At 39.6% G+C, this 17,866-nt stretch overlaps 1 protein-coding gene across 5 annotated transcripts in view; it reads right to left on the bottom strand.

The window, feature by feature from the left end:
- The window catches only part of helz (helicase with zinc finger), a 176,354-nt gene that overhangs the window by 103,512 nt on the left and 54,976 nt on the right, over positions 1–17,866 (bottom strand). Inside the window, exons 11-15 of one of the 5 annotated variants that reach the window (XM_078401433.1) lie at positions 16,075–16,342; positions 5,420–5,753; positions 2,078–2,208; positions 1,112–1,156; positions 834–1,040 (exon numbers count right to left, since the gene is read on the bottom strand). In XM_078401433.1, coding sequence (XP_078257559.1) covers positions 834–1,040; positions 1,112–1,156; positions 2,078–2,208; positions 5,420–5,753; positions 16,075–16,342 — 985 coding nt within the window. The remainder of the gene's footprint in view (positions 1–833; positions 1,041–1,111; positions 1,157–2,077; positions 2,209–5,419; positions 5,754–16,074; positions 16,343–17,866) is intronic. The other 4 variants (XM_078401434.1, XM_078401435.1, XM_078401436.1 and 1 more) reach the window with 4 other exon arrangements.

The following is a 17,866-nucleotide window of genomic DNA, read 5'->3' as shown; positions in this document are numbered from 1 at the left end:
ACAAATAAAGCTCTGTTGAACATGGAAACAACAGAGCAAGTAAGCAAACTGCCTCCAGTACACTCAGATGGCAATGGGATGCAATAAAATTCTTTATCGTTCTTGACAACGGATTAATTTCTCAGTGGCCGTCAGGAGAAGTAACATATGGATGCCCAAACTGACAAGTTGTTTTGGCTACATTTATTCTAGCCTACAGCAAAAGCCATCTGTTGGTGCCCATTTCTGTCTAACTTCCAGCTACATTTCAAAATGGTGCCTTTAGATTGTGTCAAACATCAACATATTGAAATTATGTTCTGCATGTTAAATATACAATGTAGATTTATAACATGGGTAAAATTTATTATACCAACTTCCAATTGATTTTTTTCCCCCCAAAGGATTGTCATAAACACCTTAAATTGAGTCTGCAATATCCAATTTGAGTCTGGGTCAGCTGCTGTCAATATATCTCACGTCATTGCTCGCACAATGCTATCAGGCAGGAAGGCATAATAGCCAATGACTAACTTTAAACAGCTCTCCGGAATGATTGTGAGATGCCTAAAAATTCATCCACATGCAAAGTTTTAGTATATATCTGAAACGTATGGGGAATTTCCCCAACCCTGGGTGAAAGTGTGCATTCACCCTATCTATTGCCATCATGATTTAATATACCTCTATAAGATCACCCCTCAGCCTCCTATGCTCCAAGATAATAAAGTTCAAATTTGCCCATCCTTTCCTTATTGCTGAAACCATCGGGACCTGACCACATCCTCATCCAATAAAATTATTTGTTTAACAAAAAGGAAGATAAAGTTTAACAATTGCATTGGAAAGCTCACCTGGTGTCCTGTTGTTTTAGTATGTGTTTGACTGCCTGTGCCAGCGTGAATGTTTTCCCCGTTCCATAGGGTCCAATGATGAGAACAGGCGGAAGGTGGATGGAGAGCGGAGTTGTGATTGCCAGAATAGCCTCCTTCTGTTTCGTATTCAGCCGGGGATCCAACTGCTCATCCCATTGTCTACTCCAGTAGGACAAAACAAAACAACTATTTGCAACTCATGATACTCTTGATGCAGAAATGTTAGGATATAAATTTTTCAATAAAGTATATTATACCTAAAATTTACAACATCCAAATGATGTTGTAGAGGTATTGCCCATCTGGAAAACAAACCCAAAAGGTAAAAACTGTGGTAACTAAGGAAAGTCAGTAGCATGACACATTGACTCATCCTCTTTCATTGTTTTACAAATGCTCCATTTAGCATGTTGCACAGACAAATGAAATATGGATTCACAAAAAAACAGGACAAAAGTGAACCTCAAATCCTTCTGTAAAGGCTTTCAATATTTTATGGTAAATAGGGATGCAAAGGAGGACCATTAATGCATGGGCAAGAAACACCACATCAAATATTCTCCATTTGAAAAGGACTAACTGAACATTTCCCATTAAGCTAAAAATCCACAACGTTAGCCAGCTTGCCAAGTACAATGATTCTATTAACACTGTATAATTAGCAAGTGTACTGCTCTTTCAGTACAGTAACCAGAGAAGGCAGGCAAGTCTTTAATAAAATATGTTTATCATTTTATTTGGAGTTAAAACAGAAGATATCTAGTGCTCAAAATCTGAATAACTATTTGCAAAAGGAAATTACACACAATATGTTGACATGTCTGTAAAGAAATCACTTCTGGAATTCGGAACACAATCACATGATTTTGTTAAGAACATGTCAATCCACAGCTTCATGTAAAAACTAAAAATAAAACTTCCTAATTTCAAAGACTATGAAAATCAGTTACATGCTGTTAATCTCACATGAATTACTGCTCCCCATCAACAGATTAACTACCCATAACTGTATTATGTGCGACGAATACACATGAATGCAAATTTTCCAACCTGCTTTTCTCACTCTGACAGAATGGTCAATCCAACCTTATGTTTTAAAAAGGCAGCTGAAGGAGGCCTATGAATTGCGCCCAAATCTATATGTCAGCTTTAATAAAGCCATCTGCGGTGTGATGCAATATTAATGCCACATTCTCAACTGTCAGCTTGTTGGCACACCATACCTGATGGGGCTCCAGGGAATTGTGGGAAACATGCAGACATCTGGAAAGAGAATACTGTTGTCCTTGATTCTGTCCAGGGCATAATGCATTTCACAGAGGGGCAAGCGATTGAGTTGAAACTGAAGTTCAACCTACGGATTAATACAACAATTGTCAGTGGTTCGAAAATAAGTTCAATAGAAAGATACAAATCTAGGTAATGTTCAGTCCACTAGAAAAGACACAAAGCGCTGGAGTAACTCAGCATGACAGGCAGCGTCTCAGGAGAACAAGGATAGGCGACATTTCGTGCTGGGACCCTTCTGAGTTATCCGCTGAGTTACTCCAGCACGTTGTGCCTTTTTTTGTAAAGCAGCATCTGCAGTTTTCATGTCTTCAGTATACCTGCGTGGTCTTAACAGAGATAGAGCTAAGGACTTCAAAAAGAATAGATTTGCATACATTTCACTTTTATAATGTTTGAATTGCTAAAAGTATTTTATTTGTACCGAACTTCAAAAATCAGTTCAAGAAATGTTTGTTTCAAAGTGCCTCTCAGCAGCAGGTACGATGAATATATGATGAAAAGAGTAGTAAGTTTGAAATGACAGAGTTGTTCTCTCTGAGCAGCTTCCCACTAGCTGGGGAATCTGCATATTTCTAGAGCATTCAACGTCAGCACCAAGAAGCGGTGTAATTATCATTGGCACCCAAAAACGAGTAACTGAAATTAATTTTCAAAACAACTTTATGCAAAAAACCAGGAACAAATTCCCAAACCTAAATTAAGGTAACATTTGGAAGGAGATACAAGGAACTGCAAATGCTGGTTAACAAAAAAAAGCTAGCATTGGACTAACTCAGTGGTTAGGAGAACATGGATCGGTGACAATTCGACAATATTCTTTTTGGAGAGGAAGATTTTGCAAGGTTATAGATGCTTTCACTTGCGTGGACAATAACTCTACAGCCATCACTGACTGCTGAGCACTCTATGTTACGCCAAAGTAACTTGTTATGCATATTTTCTCATATTTCCATGGGTGTGTGTGACTTCAGTTGTCCAAATTTCCTTTTTTCAAGCGTGCATCTGAATGGTGAGGATCAGCACTGTTTATGCCAGTTAACCCTTAAACCTGATTCTTCCTTTGCCCAATGTCCAAACATTAGTGAGAACAGAGACCAATTTTCCTTTCTTTAATCCAGAAACATTGAAGTTTATCTTACTGTACACACAAGCAAAATGTTACAAATAATGGAAAGCCAAAATAAAGTGCCTTCGGTACTCAGGTGAGACAACAGCTGTTAACATGAAGGCGTTAATGTTTCAGGAACATAACAACCATTAGAAGGGTGCTAACACATCATCAAGCTAATATATTAACTGAGTTACTGCTGAGTTACTCCAGCATTTTGTGAATAAATACCTTCGATTTGTACTAGCATCTGCAGTTATTTTCTTACACTGATATATTAACTGCTCACTTCCACAGATTATCTCTAACCTGCGTTCAAGCATTTTCTGTTTTCATTTTTGAAGGTCACTCAAGGTGACCATCAAAAACTGGAGTTCAAATCTAGTCTGTACAGCTCAGCTGCTTATTTTCATAATTAGCTGAACCATCAACAAGTAGCAAAAACACAGAATGCTGGAAGGGAAAACTGCATCTTTGGAGGCATAAGGTGTAGGGCGATGTTTCGGGCTGATGCCTTGTGAAGAGGAAAATTTCTATCAGTACAAAGCGGGATGTACAGTTCCCTGACAGCTGGAATCAGATGGAGAGAGGATGATGGGCAGATGGACCATGGAGGGGAGTTGGTGAACAAAGAGAATAGAAAATTAAGTGGAAGTGAGCGGGGAAGAGGAGAGCTCCAAGACTAAGTTCCCTGACACTGGAAAATCCATTCACAAAATGCTGGAGTAACTCAGCAGGTCAGGCAGCATCTCAGGAGAGAAGGAATGGGCGATGTTTCGGGTCGAGACCCTTCTTCAGGAAGGAAGGATATAGGCGGAGACAGGAAGACAGTGGAGATCTGGGAAGGGGGAGGGGAAGGGAGGGACAGAGGAACTATCTAAAGTTGGAGAAGTCAATACCACTGGGCTGCAAGCTGCCCAGGCGAAATATGAAGTGCTGTTGTTCACATCCTATGGTTGTAAGCTACCAAAGCAGAATATGATATGCCTTTCCATATTGATGTAGAGGGCCAAGAATAGGCAGGTTGGTATGGGAGTGGGAGGGAGATTTAAAATGACAAAGAACCCAGATGTTCAAGATGGTCATTACGTTCAGAGCACAAGTGTTTTGCAAAATGATTGCCCATTCTACTGTTGGTTTAACCAAATGTGAAGTCTGAAGAATGGTCCCAACCTAAAATGTCATGTACCCATGTTCTCCAGAGATGCTGACCCACTGAATTACTCCAGATATGCAAAGAATTAACAGATAAATCTTTCTTTCGATAATCTCCGCTTTATTTACACAGGTATTTTTAAAGGAGACTTAAGTTGGTAATGCAACTAGCTTCTCTTCGCAAACTAAGAGGTGTAATTTGCTCTTCCACTCAACTATTGCCAAACATGTTTGAATTGAGCAGCTAACATAACACAGTCAATTTTTCTTAAATGCCATTATTCAAATGGTGCTGGATTACTAAATTGGGCAGACATCCCGAAGGCAAATGGAACGTCAGACTCCACAGCGACGTTTTTAATACAGGAGCCACAATGCCTCATTAGAGTTATACAGGGCCTTTACGAGACCACACCTGGAGTGCTACATGCAATTTTAGTCTCATTAGGAGAAATGTACCATTGAGGGATTGCAGACTAATTACTTGAATGGCAGAAATGCCATATGACGACAGATTAGGTCGAGCACCTTTCTATACAGTAGAACTCAGAAGAATGAGAGGGAATCTATTTGAAATTTCAACATTTTAATCACAGATCGACAGACTGAATTTAGGAAGGAAGTTTCCCTTGGCAGGGTGTACAGAACCAGAAGTCACAGGCTCAAGATATAAAGACAGGTCTCAGATTAGAAGAGATTCTTTCACTCTGACAATGGTGAACCTGTGGATTTGCTAAGGAGGAAGGCTGTAGAGATCAAGCTGCCAAACGCATTTAACGAGATTGATACATTTCTGGGCACAAAGTGCATTACAGTAATGGGGAGAGAGCAGGAATATGCTATTGAGATAGTCAGCCGTAATTATTTTGAATGATGGAAAGGCTCAATACACAACTTGTCTATTCCTACATCTATTTTTTTTGTTTCTATATTTCTAGCAACACAACAACCATTCTATGATGAGTTGTTCCAGTTTAAAAATTCCAGCACATGTCGCAGAAAAACAAATTACCTGCATCTCTCGATCTGCTCGAAGCTTAAGCTCCTCACAACATTCCTTGGTCAGTCTCAAATAAATGCATTCCTTAGTTTTTTCTTCAATCGCGGCTTCATAAACCTTCTCTTTGGTTCCCTGGATTTGCATGGATCTCTCTTTAGTTATTGGCAACAGCAGGACAGAATTGACTTTGGTCATTACTAATCGTCCAGCCAAAGTTTCTTCTGAAAGAGTTTCTGTGAGTTTGAAGCGAGCAAACAGTTGTCCACTCTGAGCATATTTAGCACCGCCTGAAACACCAGTGAGCATGAAGTTTGCTACCAGATATAAATTTACTTTAATGTTGAACCTGCAAATTAAACAGAGATCCTTCATTAAAATCTGGTATTTTTCAAGTATTCATACAATGCCATAACAGCTCTGTTAGACAATAGACTATAGGTGCAGGAGTAGGCCATTCGGCTCTTCGAGCCAGCACCTCCATTCAATGTGATCATGGCTGATCATTCTGATGATTCTGTTGGCTGATCATTCAGACGGCTGTTGTTCAGAAATAATCAGTCCATTAACACTATACATTATAAATGATTGGAGGTGCTGCAAATCTCAATAAGAAATGGAAAATACTCAGAAGTGGGTAGAATCTATGGAGTGAGTGAAACAAGTAAGGTGCAAGGTTGACAATCATTCATTAATAATGAAAGCTCACTAACATGAAGGGTTAACCTTGTTTCTCCTCTCTGTAGATGCTTCCCCCTGAGTTTCTCACCACACACGCGTTTTAATATCGGTACTTTCATTTTTAAGGAAATTGATAAAATGGATGCATTTAAAATAGATACAATTATCAATGGACAATTTAGTTAATAGTTGACAATTTGCTGGTGTTTATTGTTTGCAAGGCCCAATCACTAACGACCTTTTGTTTCCTTTACCCACGCCATTCTATCTGCACCTCACCACCCTCACAGTGGTACCCACTAATCCCAAGTCATTTGACATCGCAAGGTAACCAAAGACATCAATGGGAATCATCTTCAACCAAATCTGCTCGGGCTCAAGATCAAAGACTGAAGAAGAGGTCAAGAAAATAAACAAGAGGAAAATCACAATAATTTTAGGCTGCGTATTAGGAGATTAGTCAATGTGCCAAGGCAATGAGCTAGCATTGTAGAGACAGTTCTGGCAAGGCAAATGGGAAATGGGCAGCTAACCACAGATAGCACTGAATTCCTAGAGGAGAAAAAAGGATTGTGACATGAAGAGGTTTATGTGAAATTGGAACTCACAAGTTTGTTAGAAATTGGCACAAGATATTCAGTTCAGAGGAAATTCTTTCACAGCAGAGGCATTGAACATAAAAAGCATTAATAAGTAGAGAAGCTAAGGGTGGTATGCAAAATAAATAAAGATTTAGGTGAGAAAAATCTTTTTGTCCAACTGTAAGACAACAGAATCAAAGGAAACCCTGTACCATAACATACATGGATCATGGACCTATGCACTGTAAATGGATTGATTGTAATCAATCCACTGGCTTTCTGCTGACTGGTTAGTACGTAACAAAAGCTTTTACCTCGGTACATGTGACAATAAACTAAACTGAAACAGAAACAAATTAAATCAAGATAAAATTGTTGGGAAGGGGTATTTCAGATGAGAGAAAAAAACTGGAAGAAATAAATGCAATTAGATTAGATAGGTAAAATTGGATCTACTAGAACTAAGAAATCCAGCTGTAAACTGGTCTGGACTCTTCCAGCGTTAACATTTTTTGAATGTAGATAAAAGACTACAAAGCAGAAATATTGATAGAGCAGGGAATGCATGCAGCACAGAGGAGAGAGACAAATAAAATAGGCTTGAAGCAGGATCAGTATGCTCAGAATTTGAAGATAAGAGAATTATTACATTTGTGAGGTTGCACTGAAGACATGCTTAGAGGTAAGTTGAGCGAATGTCTATAGAGATATCAGGAGTAACTAATTCATCTGAGCAATGGAGGAAGAATTTTCAGAATCTGTACAGCACTCTTTTTTTAAATCAGTGCTTCTAAACTTATTCAACTCATTGAATGCTCCAGCCTAAAATGTCCACTTTCATATTTCTCCAGAGATGCTGTCTGACCTGTGGAATTAATCCAACACTGTGTATTTCTTTTATAAACCAGCACCTGCAGTTCTTTGTATCCAAATTGCTGGAGGAACTGAGTGGGTTGGGAAACATCTGTGGAAGGAAATGGACAGACGATGTTTTGGTTCATCAGCCTGAAGAACGTACCCAACCAGAAACATTGTCTCTATTTTAACCTCCACAGATGCAGCCCGACCACCAAGTTCCTCCAATAATTAGTTTTTTAACTTGGGAATGGAGACAGTTACACACCAAATAATGAGCAGAATGAGAAACATCAACACAGCACATTAAATTTTGTAGATTGAGCAAAGTTGGATGCAGAGAATAAGTGGGACATAGGATTATAAATTAGCAAAGAGATGTTGTTTTAAACAAATGCATTATAATGATAGAGGAATTTTACAAGATATTGTTTTGCTTGACCAACTGAATCTGTGGAATTCCACAGATTGTGAATCTGTGGAATTCTCTGTTACAGAAGACAGTGGAGGCCAATTCACAGGATATTTTCAAGAGAGAGTTAGATTTAGCTCTTGGGGCTAAAGGAATCAAGGGATATGGGGAAAAAGCAGGAACGGGGTACTGGTTTTAGGTGATCAGCCATGCTGGCTTGAAGGGCCGAATGGCCTACTCCTGTATCTATTTTTCTATGTTTCTATGAATGAAAGATGAAGCAGAAATATTTCTCAAAGGATTAAGATTCTCTGGATCTCTCTTGTTCAAAAAACAATAGAAGCAGAGTCATTGAATAGCTTTAAGACAGATAAATAGATTCTTCAAAAGCAAGGGACGGTGAAAGGTTACTGGAAGTAAATATGAACACAGAACCAAGGAAAGAACAGATCAGCCATGATCTGATTAAATAGGGGGAAGACAAAAGCAGGCATTACTGATCCAAATTTGCAGAATATACAAAATCCAATATAAACATATTTATGTTCAAGATTCCAGAAACTGCTGTCTCTTGTTTCTCAAGTTTATCTTTGCTGCTTTGAAAGGTTAGCCTAGGTTAAAACCTGTAATAGCCCATCTTGCAGTCTAACCTCCTGATGATCAGGCATGCGACAGTGTGATGCAGGATGATTACAAATAAATTCACTCTGGCGTTGGTGCGGCAGTGTTTCAAAACACAGTGTTTCAAAAAAAACTTTCTCGAAAACCATCCTCTATCAGTTGGTTGGATAATGTCCAATCTGAAATGAGTTTTTGTAACTGAGCTAGACGACATAGTGGCGCAGCGGTAGAGTTGCTGCCTTACAGTGCTTACAGGGCCAGATACCCAGGTTCGATCCGTACGGAGTTTGTATGGAGTTTGTATGTTCTCCCTGTAACCTGAGATTTCTCCGAGAACTTTGGTTTCCTCGCACACTCCAAAGACATACAGGTTTGTAGGTTAATTGGCTTAGTATAAATATAAAAATTGTCCCTAGTGCAGGATAGTGATAATGTGCGAGGATCACTGGTTGGTGCGGACTCAGTGAGCCAAAGGGCCTGTTGCTGCACTGCATCTCTAAACTAAACCACAACGGCCCAAATGTCTGTGCAAATATATGCGAACTTAGTGATCACACTTATACTAACATGTTTGATAAAAGGTTAGGAAATCAGTATCACAGCCATTGACTGAAACACTAAGAAACTGGTGGCTTTCTAATTGCATCCAGACATTAATCAATGATTGACTTCAGAAACTTATTGCCTATTAACCATTTCACTCCCACCAGTAAAGTACTTAGCATCAGCATCAGGAAGGTGCTACAGAAATCTGAAAACTGTAACCACCAGATTCAAGAATAGCTTCTTCCCAGTACCCATTAGGCACTTGAACACTACATAATGTTGAACTGCTACGGACTGTCTTTGGTTCCACAAAGGACTTTGGGTTTTTTCTTGCACACGTATTGTGGTTATTAATTTTTTGATTTTTTGTTTATTGTATATTATCTATGTGTATTGTGTTTACAAGCCTGTTAAGCTACTACAAGAAAGAACGTAATTGTCCTGTTGGTGGTACTTATGACAATTAAGCACTCGTGACTCTACAAAGAAATGAGCCTTAGAACCTGCCCTACAGTAATAGTGGAATGAGGTGGTCGTGTCCCTATCATTTCACCAGTTACACAATGCAGCTGTGCCACCTGCTGGTGCTAACATTGTTATTCAAGGCAGCAAACACATCACATCAACTACTCCCAAAACATTTAGATATGTTGCCTGATACCAGTCACTTCAGTCTTTGAAGATAGCAAGCCAAAACCTGGAGATAATATCCAAATCCAAAATAGCATGGATCCACTCAAGTATTAAAGGATACATAAAAATAGACAAAATGTGTATGAAAGAACTGCAGATGCTGGTTTAAATCGAAGATAGACACAAAATGCTGGAGTAACTCAACAGGGCAAAAGGCAGCATCTCTGGAGAGAAATAATGGGTGACGTTTCGGGTCGAGACCCTTCTTCAAACTATAAGAAAATAACTGCAGATGCTGGTACAAATCGATTTATTCACAAAATGCTGGAGTAACTCAGCAGGTCAGGCAGCATCTCGGGAGAGAAGGAATGGGTGACGTTTCGGGTCGAGACCCTTCTTCAAACTGATTGACTCGTTCCTTCTCTCCAGAGATGCTGCCTGTCCCGCTGAGTTACTCCAGCATTGTGTCTATCTTGCATAAAAACAGCTGCATTTAAAGCAGACTAAGTACTTTACTGTAAAGCCGGTGGGAGAGGTTAAAAAAGATATCTGATTGAATTCAATCTCAGAATTTTTAGTGTATCATGTTGTGAATAGAAAATATAACTAATTCTACTAAGAATGAAAGTTAGTTCTGATCTGATGGAGAGCACAAACTTGAAGATTACATATTTGGAGAACATTAAAAGCAGCAAGGTTGATAATGTTGCTGCGAATGAAAATGAATAATTTCCTAATTTCTTTTGGAGCAGAATAATGAACTTTTTAAAACCTGGAATGTAATATGCTTGGGCAGCTTGAAAACAAGATGGGATTCTTGAGAAGAATTAAGATGAATAAATACCCAGACACGGAAGAAATCTATCCCAGGTTATTGAGAGAGGCAAGCGAGGAGTTTGCTGGGGCCTTGACAAAGATCCAGCCTGACCACCTGAGTGTTTCCAGCATTTCCTGCTTTTATTTCAGTCTAGTTTGGGAGCAGTTTTGACTTCTGGTCACACGGAAGGCAAATCCTCACACTGAATGGACAAAATGATGCGCAAATTATGTAAGTTTCTTTCATTTTAGTGAAAAATTAACCATATTACTTCCTAATTCATTCATGTTTTACTTGTGTTGACACATGCCTTCAACGGAAGCATTAAAAAAAATATTCTGCGACCAAACACATTGCCAGTGCCACTTTATTTGTGTTTGATATCTTCCCTGGCTGAGTTGTTGATTCCCTGAGTCAGATGTTTATAATTCAAGTTCCATTCCAGATAGAATATAGAACAAAGTCTGGGCTATGTTTAGCTTAAATTTCGAGGTCACAAATGTATAATTGCAAACAAAAAGTGAAAATCCTGGGGAAAGAGACTGCTGAATGTTGTTCATAAATGCCTGCAACTAACATTCTCATCACATCCATTTATATCTCTCACTTCTTTATACAAAAAAATACCTTTAATGGATCCTATTTAGGCAAAAAAAAACTGTTCATTCACTGCCTAAATTCTTTAATATACCACTTAAGCAAAAACATTATTGCTCTAATGATCTTGATAATCCATGTGGCATTTTAATCTATTAGATCATTAGTTGCAACATTAGATTTCCAGACAGTGGCAACTCTCAAGCAATTAATGATTTATAGATTGCTTGAATCATTAGCATTTAGGACACAACACAAATAACAAAGACTGCAATATTTACACTGGACCACAGTTTATAAACATATGCTCTTACACAATGTTTGAATTGTTGCATTGAAGTCGAACACCTCAATTCCCAGAATTAAATCTGTAGCAGTAAATGTGTTTGGGCATTAGTTGTCATTAACTTTGTTACATGCCATAATCTTTCTTGGAATAATTTGCTGGATAAATTTTTGTCTTGCAAGAAATAGTTCCACATAGACATCAAATCAAATTGAGATGCATTCCTAACCAGGTACTAAATCAAACATGCCAACAGCAAACCTACTGGTGCTTTGGGAAGTTCAGGCAAAATAAAATCACAAATCTCCTTCATCACAATTCTGAAGCTTATCCATAGTTGCTCACCTGCAAATACACTCCATAAATTCTTATTGTATAACAAGTCAAGACACTTACAACTGCCTTTAGTGGAAGCAATTGTATGAAATATTGAAACTTTGCACTATGCTTTGGAAAAGCAGTCAACATAATTAAAGACCCGGTTAGAAACATAGAAAGTAGCTGCAGGAGGAGGCCATTTGGCCCTTCGAGCCAGCACCACCATTCATTGTGATCATGACTGATCATCCACAATCAGTAACCTGTGCCTGCCGTCTCCCCATATCCCTTGATTCCCCGAGAGCTCTATCTAACTCTCTTTTAAATTCATCCAGTGAATTCTTCCTCCTCCCCACTCCCATACGGTAGAAGGGACAGAAGCTTGAAAGCAGCACCACCAGACTCAGGATCAGCTTTTCCCTTTTGTTATCAGGCTTCTGAATGGTCCTTCCATACACTAGGGTACTGTTCGATTCACTTCTACCCCATTAGGGACATTGAACTTTGTCTCTGGATGCGTTACAATGCTGAGAACTATATTCTACACTCTGTATCTTCCCCTTTGCTCTATAGTACTTGAATTTGATTTGATTGTGTTTACATATGGTATATCTGATCTGTTGGAATAGCAGGCAAAACAATGTACCTCGGCACATGTGACAATAATAACCCTAAACCTGATTCCACTGGATTATGCACCATGGTGTGATATTTAGCCATGGAGATCAAAGGAAAACACCAGATGATTTTTCACCTGGACTCCAACCCTCCCACAATGTTTATAAGCAGTTTCTCTCAGCAATCTGCTGCAAAAAAAAGCAGACTTCCTTCCACAGACTTTTCCACTGCCTCTTAACAGTTGCCATAAAAAAGCTGCCAGACAGCCCACATCCATGGCCCATTTCTCCTTCTGCACAGCTGCTAAAGACTTCAAAGACTTGCTAACATGTGTCTCCCAATTTTTGAGACGACCAATTGAAATGATTATTCAGTTGATGGGTAACATCATTAACATCTTAGTTTAGATTAGAGATACAGCAGGGAAACCAGCCCTGCGGCCCACCGACAATACATCACCCATTCTCACTAGTCCTATGTTATCCCACGTTCACATCTATTCTCTACACACTAGGGGGAATTTTTTTTTTTTTTACAGAGACCAATTAACCTACAAACCCACTCATCTTTGGAATGCAGGAGGAAACCAGAGCACCTAGAGGAATTGAGAAAGTGCACTCCACACTGACAGAACCCAAGGTCAGGGCCGAGCCCAGGTGTCTGGCGCTGTGAGGCATTAGCTCTACCATCTACACCACTGTGCCACACCACAGTCTTTTTATCCTATTATATCAAAGTTGTCTTTTACTTAAACTTTGATGTAAAAAAAACCCTGAAAAATAGCTACCAGGGCACTTTTGACTGCTTCTACAGGACCTAACTGTATGAATTATTGAAAAATCCTCAGGCATGGCATAAACTTTGGGGGGCACGGTGGCACAGCGGTAGAGTTGCTGCCTTACAGCGAATGCAGCGCCGGAGACTCAGGTTCGATCCTGACTACGGGCGCCGTCTGTACCAAGTTTGTACTTTCTCCCCGTGACCTGCGGGGGTTTTCTCCGAGATCTTCGGTTTCCTCCCACACTCCAAAGACGTACAGGTATGTAGGTTAATTGACTGGGTAAATGTAAAAATTGTCCCTAGTGTGTGTAGGATAGTGTTAATGTGCGGGAATCGCTGGGGGGGGCGTGGACTCGGTGGGCCGAAGGGCCTGTTTCCGCGCTGTATCTCTAAATCTAAAAAGAAATCTAAACTTGCAAAGGACATCAGTGAAAAGAAAAGTACAATAGTTGACAGACTGAACATTGGAAACTAAACATGCTACATCATCTTGCACACAGAAACAGCGTGTATGGACAAGGTGTAAACAGGAGAATTAAAGCTGAAATAACAGGAAGAAAGAAAAAGAATGAAGAAAATGTAACGTGCAAGTCTGGTATGACTGATTATAATCACCACTACGAGAACATATGCACGATTCTTTTAATTAGTTGAGCTTGCTTTCTTGTTTTTAATTACTATGAAGTGTATTTAAGTTATTTTTATAATTTAAATGTTTGTTTTTTACTAACTTAAAATGTTTCTAGAAGAAATGCATTGCCTTGAGCAAAACAAACTGCTGGAGGAGCTCAGTGGGTCATACATTGCCTTGACATTGACAGCTAGGAAAGCCTAGAGTGTGACTAACTGACCTCCACAAAAGCCTTTCAGCAAATCCGTGGGCAGAAATTGTTCTGGCACCATCGGCAGTTCCTCACAGGCAACAGGTTCTGACACTATCTTGGATGTATTTATACAACAATCTACACATTGAAAATTAGTTTAGGGTCAAAGGAGTGGTAAGGAGTAATAATAGACTAGATAATAACTAAAAATTCATATTCCAAAATTCAGGCTGTAAACTGTCAGACAAATGTCTGAGCTAGTGGAAGGATTGCAAAGACGTACTCGCTGGAGTTTAGAAGAATGAGGGGGGACCTCATTGAAATGTACTGAATAGTGAATGGCATGGATAGAGTGGATGTGGAGAGGATGTTTCCACTAGTGGGAGAGTCTAGGACAAGGGGTCACAGCCTCAGAATTAAAGGACATTCTTTTAGGAAGGAGATGAGAAATTTCTTTAGTCAGAGAGTAGTGAATTTGTGGATTTTTTTACCACAGAAGGCTGTGGATATTTTTACGGCAGAGATAGATAGATAGATTCTTGATTAGTGCAGGTGCCAGAGATTATGGGGAGAAGGCAGGAGAATGGGGTTAGGAGGGAGAGATGGATCAGCCATGATTGAATGGCAGAGTAGACTTGATGGGCCAAAAAGCCTAATTCTACTCCTATTCCTTGTGGCCTTATTGCTCCCATGTATAAAAAGTGATCTTTACATTTGATGGTGTAATCTGTAGCAAGGTACAGTTCAAAGTTCATGTTTTGACAGCTTGCAAACTCAACTTACAATTGCAAGGTTATCTCCCTTCCTGTCAATCGTCTTGCACCTCACATTTTCGTTTTTTTTTTCTCTTCCTCACATTTCAGATGAATTCTCTTGTTTACACCTTATGCCATTCCAACTTCAGCCAATCAACATAAAGACCAATATTCAAATCTGACCACACAAATACGAAGTCTTCATTCGGAAATTTTCAAACTAAGATTGAACACTGAGTACTTGAGAAGAGAATCCTTGACCTCTTCTAAAACAACATGACTTGTGGTATATAAGTAGCCATTTACACAGCTAGACAAATCCTGGTTCAAACCGAACCCTGCATGGTACTCAATGAGAAATGGAAGCCAATCTTTTTCCTTTTCTTCACCGTCCCACTCCCTCCCATCAACTCCCTCCCCTGCCCCAAGCTTGAATATACTTAAGCCAATTGCAACATCTTTACTTCGACCCCAACTAAAATCAGCCACGTCAAAGGACTGTGACTAAGCTTGAGAATTTCCTGGTCAGGGCAGTTCAATATTTCATGCCAGTTGTAAATGTTGAACAGTGGATGGAAAAAAATGCCCAAAGTTAAAAATTGGCCTTGCTGAGTACATAAATAGATGCTGCAGAATTGAGCACAACTTCATTTCTGCTGTAAAACAACAACGTTGTGAGAGTTAGCAAATTAAAGCCCATATATGCAATTTGAAAATAGTCATTCTTGTAGTTATCACTGATCAAGGGTTATTTACCACGGTAACATGTGGAAATACAGCAAAAAAAGCTCTGCACTGGTCAAACTAGTGACGTTTAGAAACATTAAACTTACAAAACCTACAAACTTACCTTTATAAAAATTATTTCAAAAGACAAAGTGGACCCGTTGGGCCCAAACCTCTCCTGCATTGGTGCACCATCCTGTCCATCCCCCCTCCCCTCTCTCCTCAACCCCCCCTCCCCTCTCCCTTCTCCCCCACTCCCCCCTTCCCCCCTTCCTCCTCCTCTCCCCCTCCCCTCCTTTTAAACTTTAAAATGTGAATAACTTAAAAAATATAACACCGATTTCAATAAAACTACTTGCATTATCACTAAAGTGGCAATGGTGAGTAAGGTGGGCCTAAAATTGTCACGATATCATGTACCATTTTGGCTGAAGTTCAGTCACAAACAAGATAACAAACGAGAGTTTTAGTATATAGATGGAAAATGCACATCCACATTATGGTCCTTTGTTATTACCACAGAGGATCTTCAGCAAAAATTACCAACAAATATACTGAGGCACAAGTTATAGGAGGAATTTAAATTGCAACATTTAAATTCCTTTCAATTATGTACTTACTTGCTGACTTCTTTATATTGTGCTATTTCTTCGATGTAAAGTAGGTCGTGTAATCGGGACTGATAATTAGATTTGGTCAATGATTTATCAAGCACAGATTGAGTGAAGAGCTGATCTGCAGACAAGGGAATCTGGTACCGGGTCAGGAGACTCTTCTCCAAGTCAGTAGTTTCATTTGGCTCAAATTCTACAATCGTTTTACAAGTGGAGTCCCATCGCTTGGCCGTAGTGAGAAGTTGCTGCCTTGCCTGCATCAGATGTTCCAGATCTGTAAATTAAATATGCAATTACTATGACAACATTTACTTTTTACTGAAATTGTTTCCATGTTTTTTTACACTTATTTTCTTTTCATAGCCTGCAGACATTTGAAGCACATTAACCAGATCTACAAAAGGCGCTAACAGGAGGAACTGGATGCCCACAGGCAGTTGTCAGGGAGCCAGCGGTCTGTCAATTTTCCAACAGCTCGGTAGAGGTGGCCAAGAAATAAAGTCACTGACACAGCATTACATTCATTCAGGTTTATAGTACAAGATGAATGCACACCGTTCCCTTCTACAGAGCTTCTACATATTTTTCCCCATAGGAACAAATAAATTGTGAAATTGAAAACAAGGACTCCATCGAGTTCACCTTTAACTTAGTGGTCACTTGACACGACAATATTGAAGTTGTTGAGTAATCTTCAGCATTGATTTCTTTCAAAGACTGACCTCAATATGTGCAAGATAAATCCTATTGCTGGAATGTTTTGAGCAACTTGCCTATAGTCCCCACTCATCATGTCTAAATTTACTTGCACTCTATCATAAACTATTATTTTGTACATTAAACCTAAAATGCATTTGAATTAATTAACACAATTTGTTCTGATTTCCCGCTAGGGAGCCTCTTTGATAAACCAAACACTAAGAAATAACAATGCCTCAGATTAGATAAATACATTGTTCCTTTCAATCACTGGCCAGCTCTCCTGCTTGTATTGTTCAGGATAATAATAATAATAATAATACATTACATTTATATAGCGCTTTTCATATACTCAAAGACGCTTTACAGGGATTTAGAGAACATAGGGAAGTGAATAAATAGATAAATAAGTAAACGAACAGAGAAAGGAGACAGAAGGTGGGGTGACCTTCAGTGGTTGAAGGCAGTACTGAATAGGTGAGACTTCAGTGATGTTTTGAATGTGGTGGAGTCTCTGACGGTTTGAGGTAGTGAGTTCCATAGGGTGGGAGCAGCGATGGAGAAAGCCCTGTCCCCCCAGGATCTGAGTTTGGTCCGGATGTGGGGGATAGGAGATTGGCAGCAGCAGAGCGGAGGGTGCAGGTGGGAGTGTGCCTGTGGAGGAGGTCAGTCAGGTAGGATGGGGCCAGGTTATGGAGGACTTTGTAGGTCATGAGGAGGATTTTGTACTGGATTCTCTGGGGGATGGGGAGCCAGTGGAGTTTGTAAAGGACGGGGGTGATATGGTCACGGATCGGGGTGTGGGTGAGTTGACGGGCAGCGGAGTTTTGAATGTATTGAAGTTTACTGATGATTTTTGAGGGTGCGCCATAGAGGAGGCTGTTGCAGTATTCCAGACGGGAGGTGATGAAGGCGTGGATGAGGGTTTCTGCAGCTGTGGAGGAGAGGCATGGACGGAGACGGGCAATGTTTTTGAGGTGGAAGAAGGCTGTCTTTGTGATGTGTTTGATGTGTTTGTCGAAGGAGAGGGTTTGATCAAAGATGAAACAGCTGGTTGGTCTTGATCTACATTTTCTAATCCCTTCAGAATCTTAAAAAC

Source organism: Rhinoraja longicauda, chromosome 6, assembly GCF_053455715.1.
Source record: "Rhinoraja longicauda isolate Sanriku21f chromosome 6, sRhiLon1.1, whole genome shotgun sequence".
In the NCBI taxonomy this organism is placed as follows: domain Eukaryota; kingdom Metazoa; phylum Chordata; class Chondrichthyes; order Rajiformes; family Arhynchobatidae; genus Rhinoraja; species Rhinoraja longicauda.
This window is presented reverse-complemented; position numbering and strand designations above follow the sequence as displayed.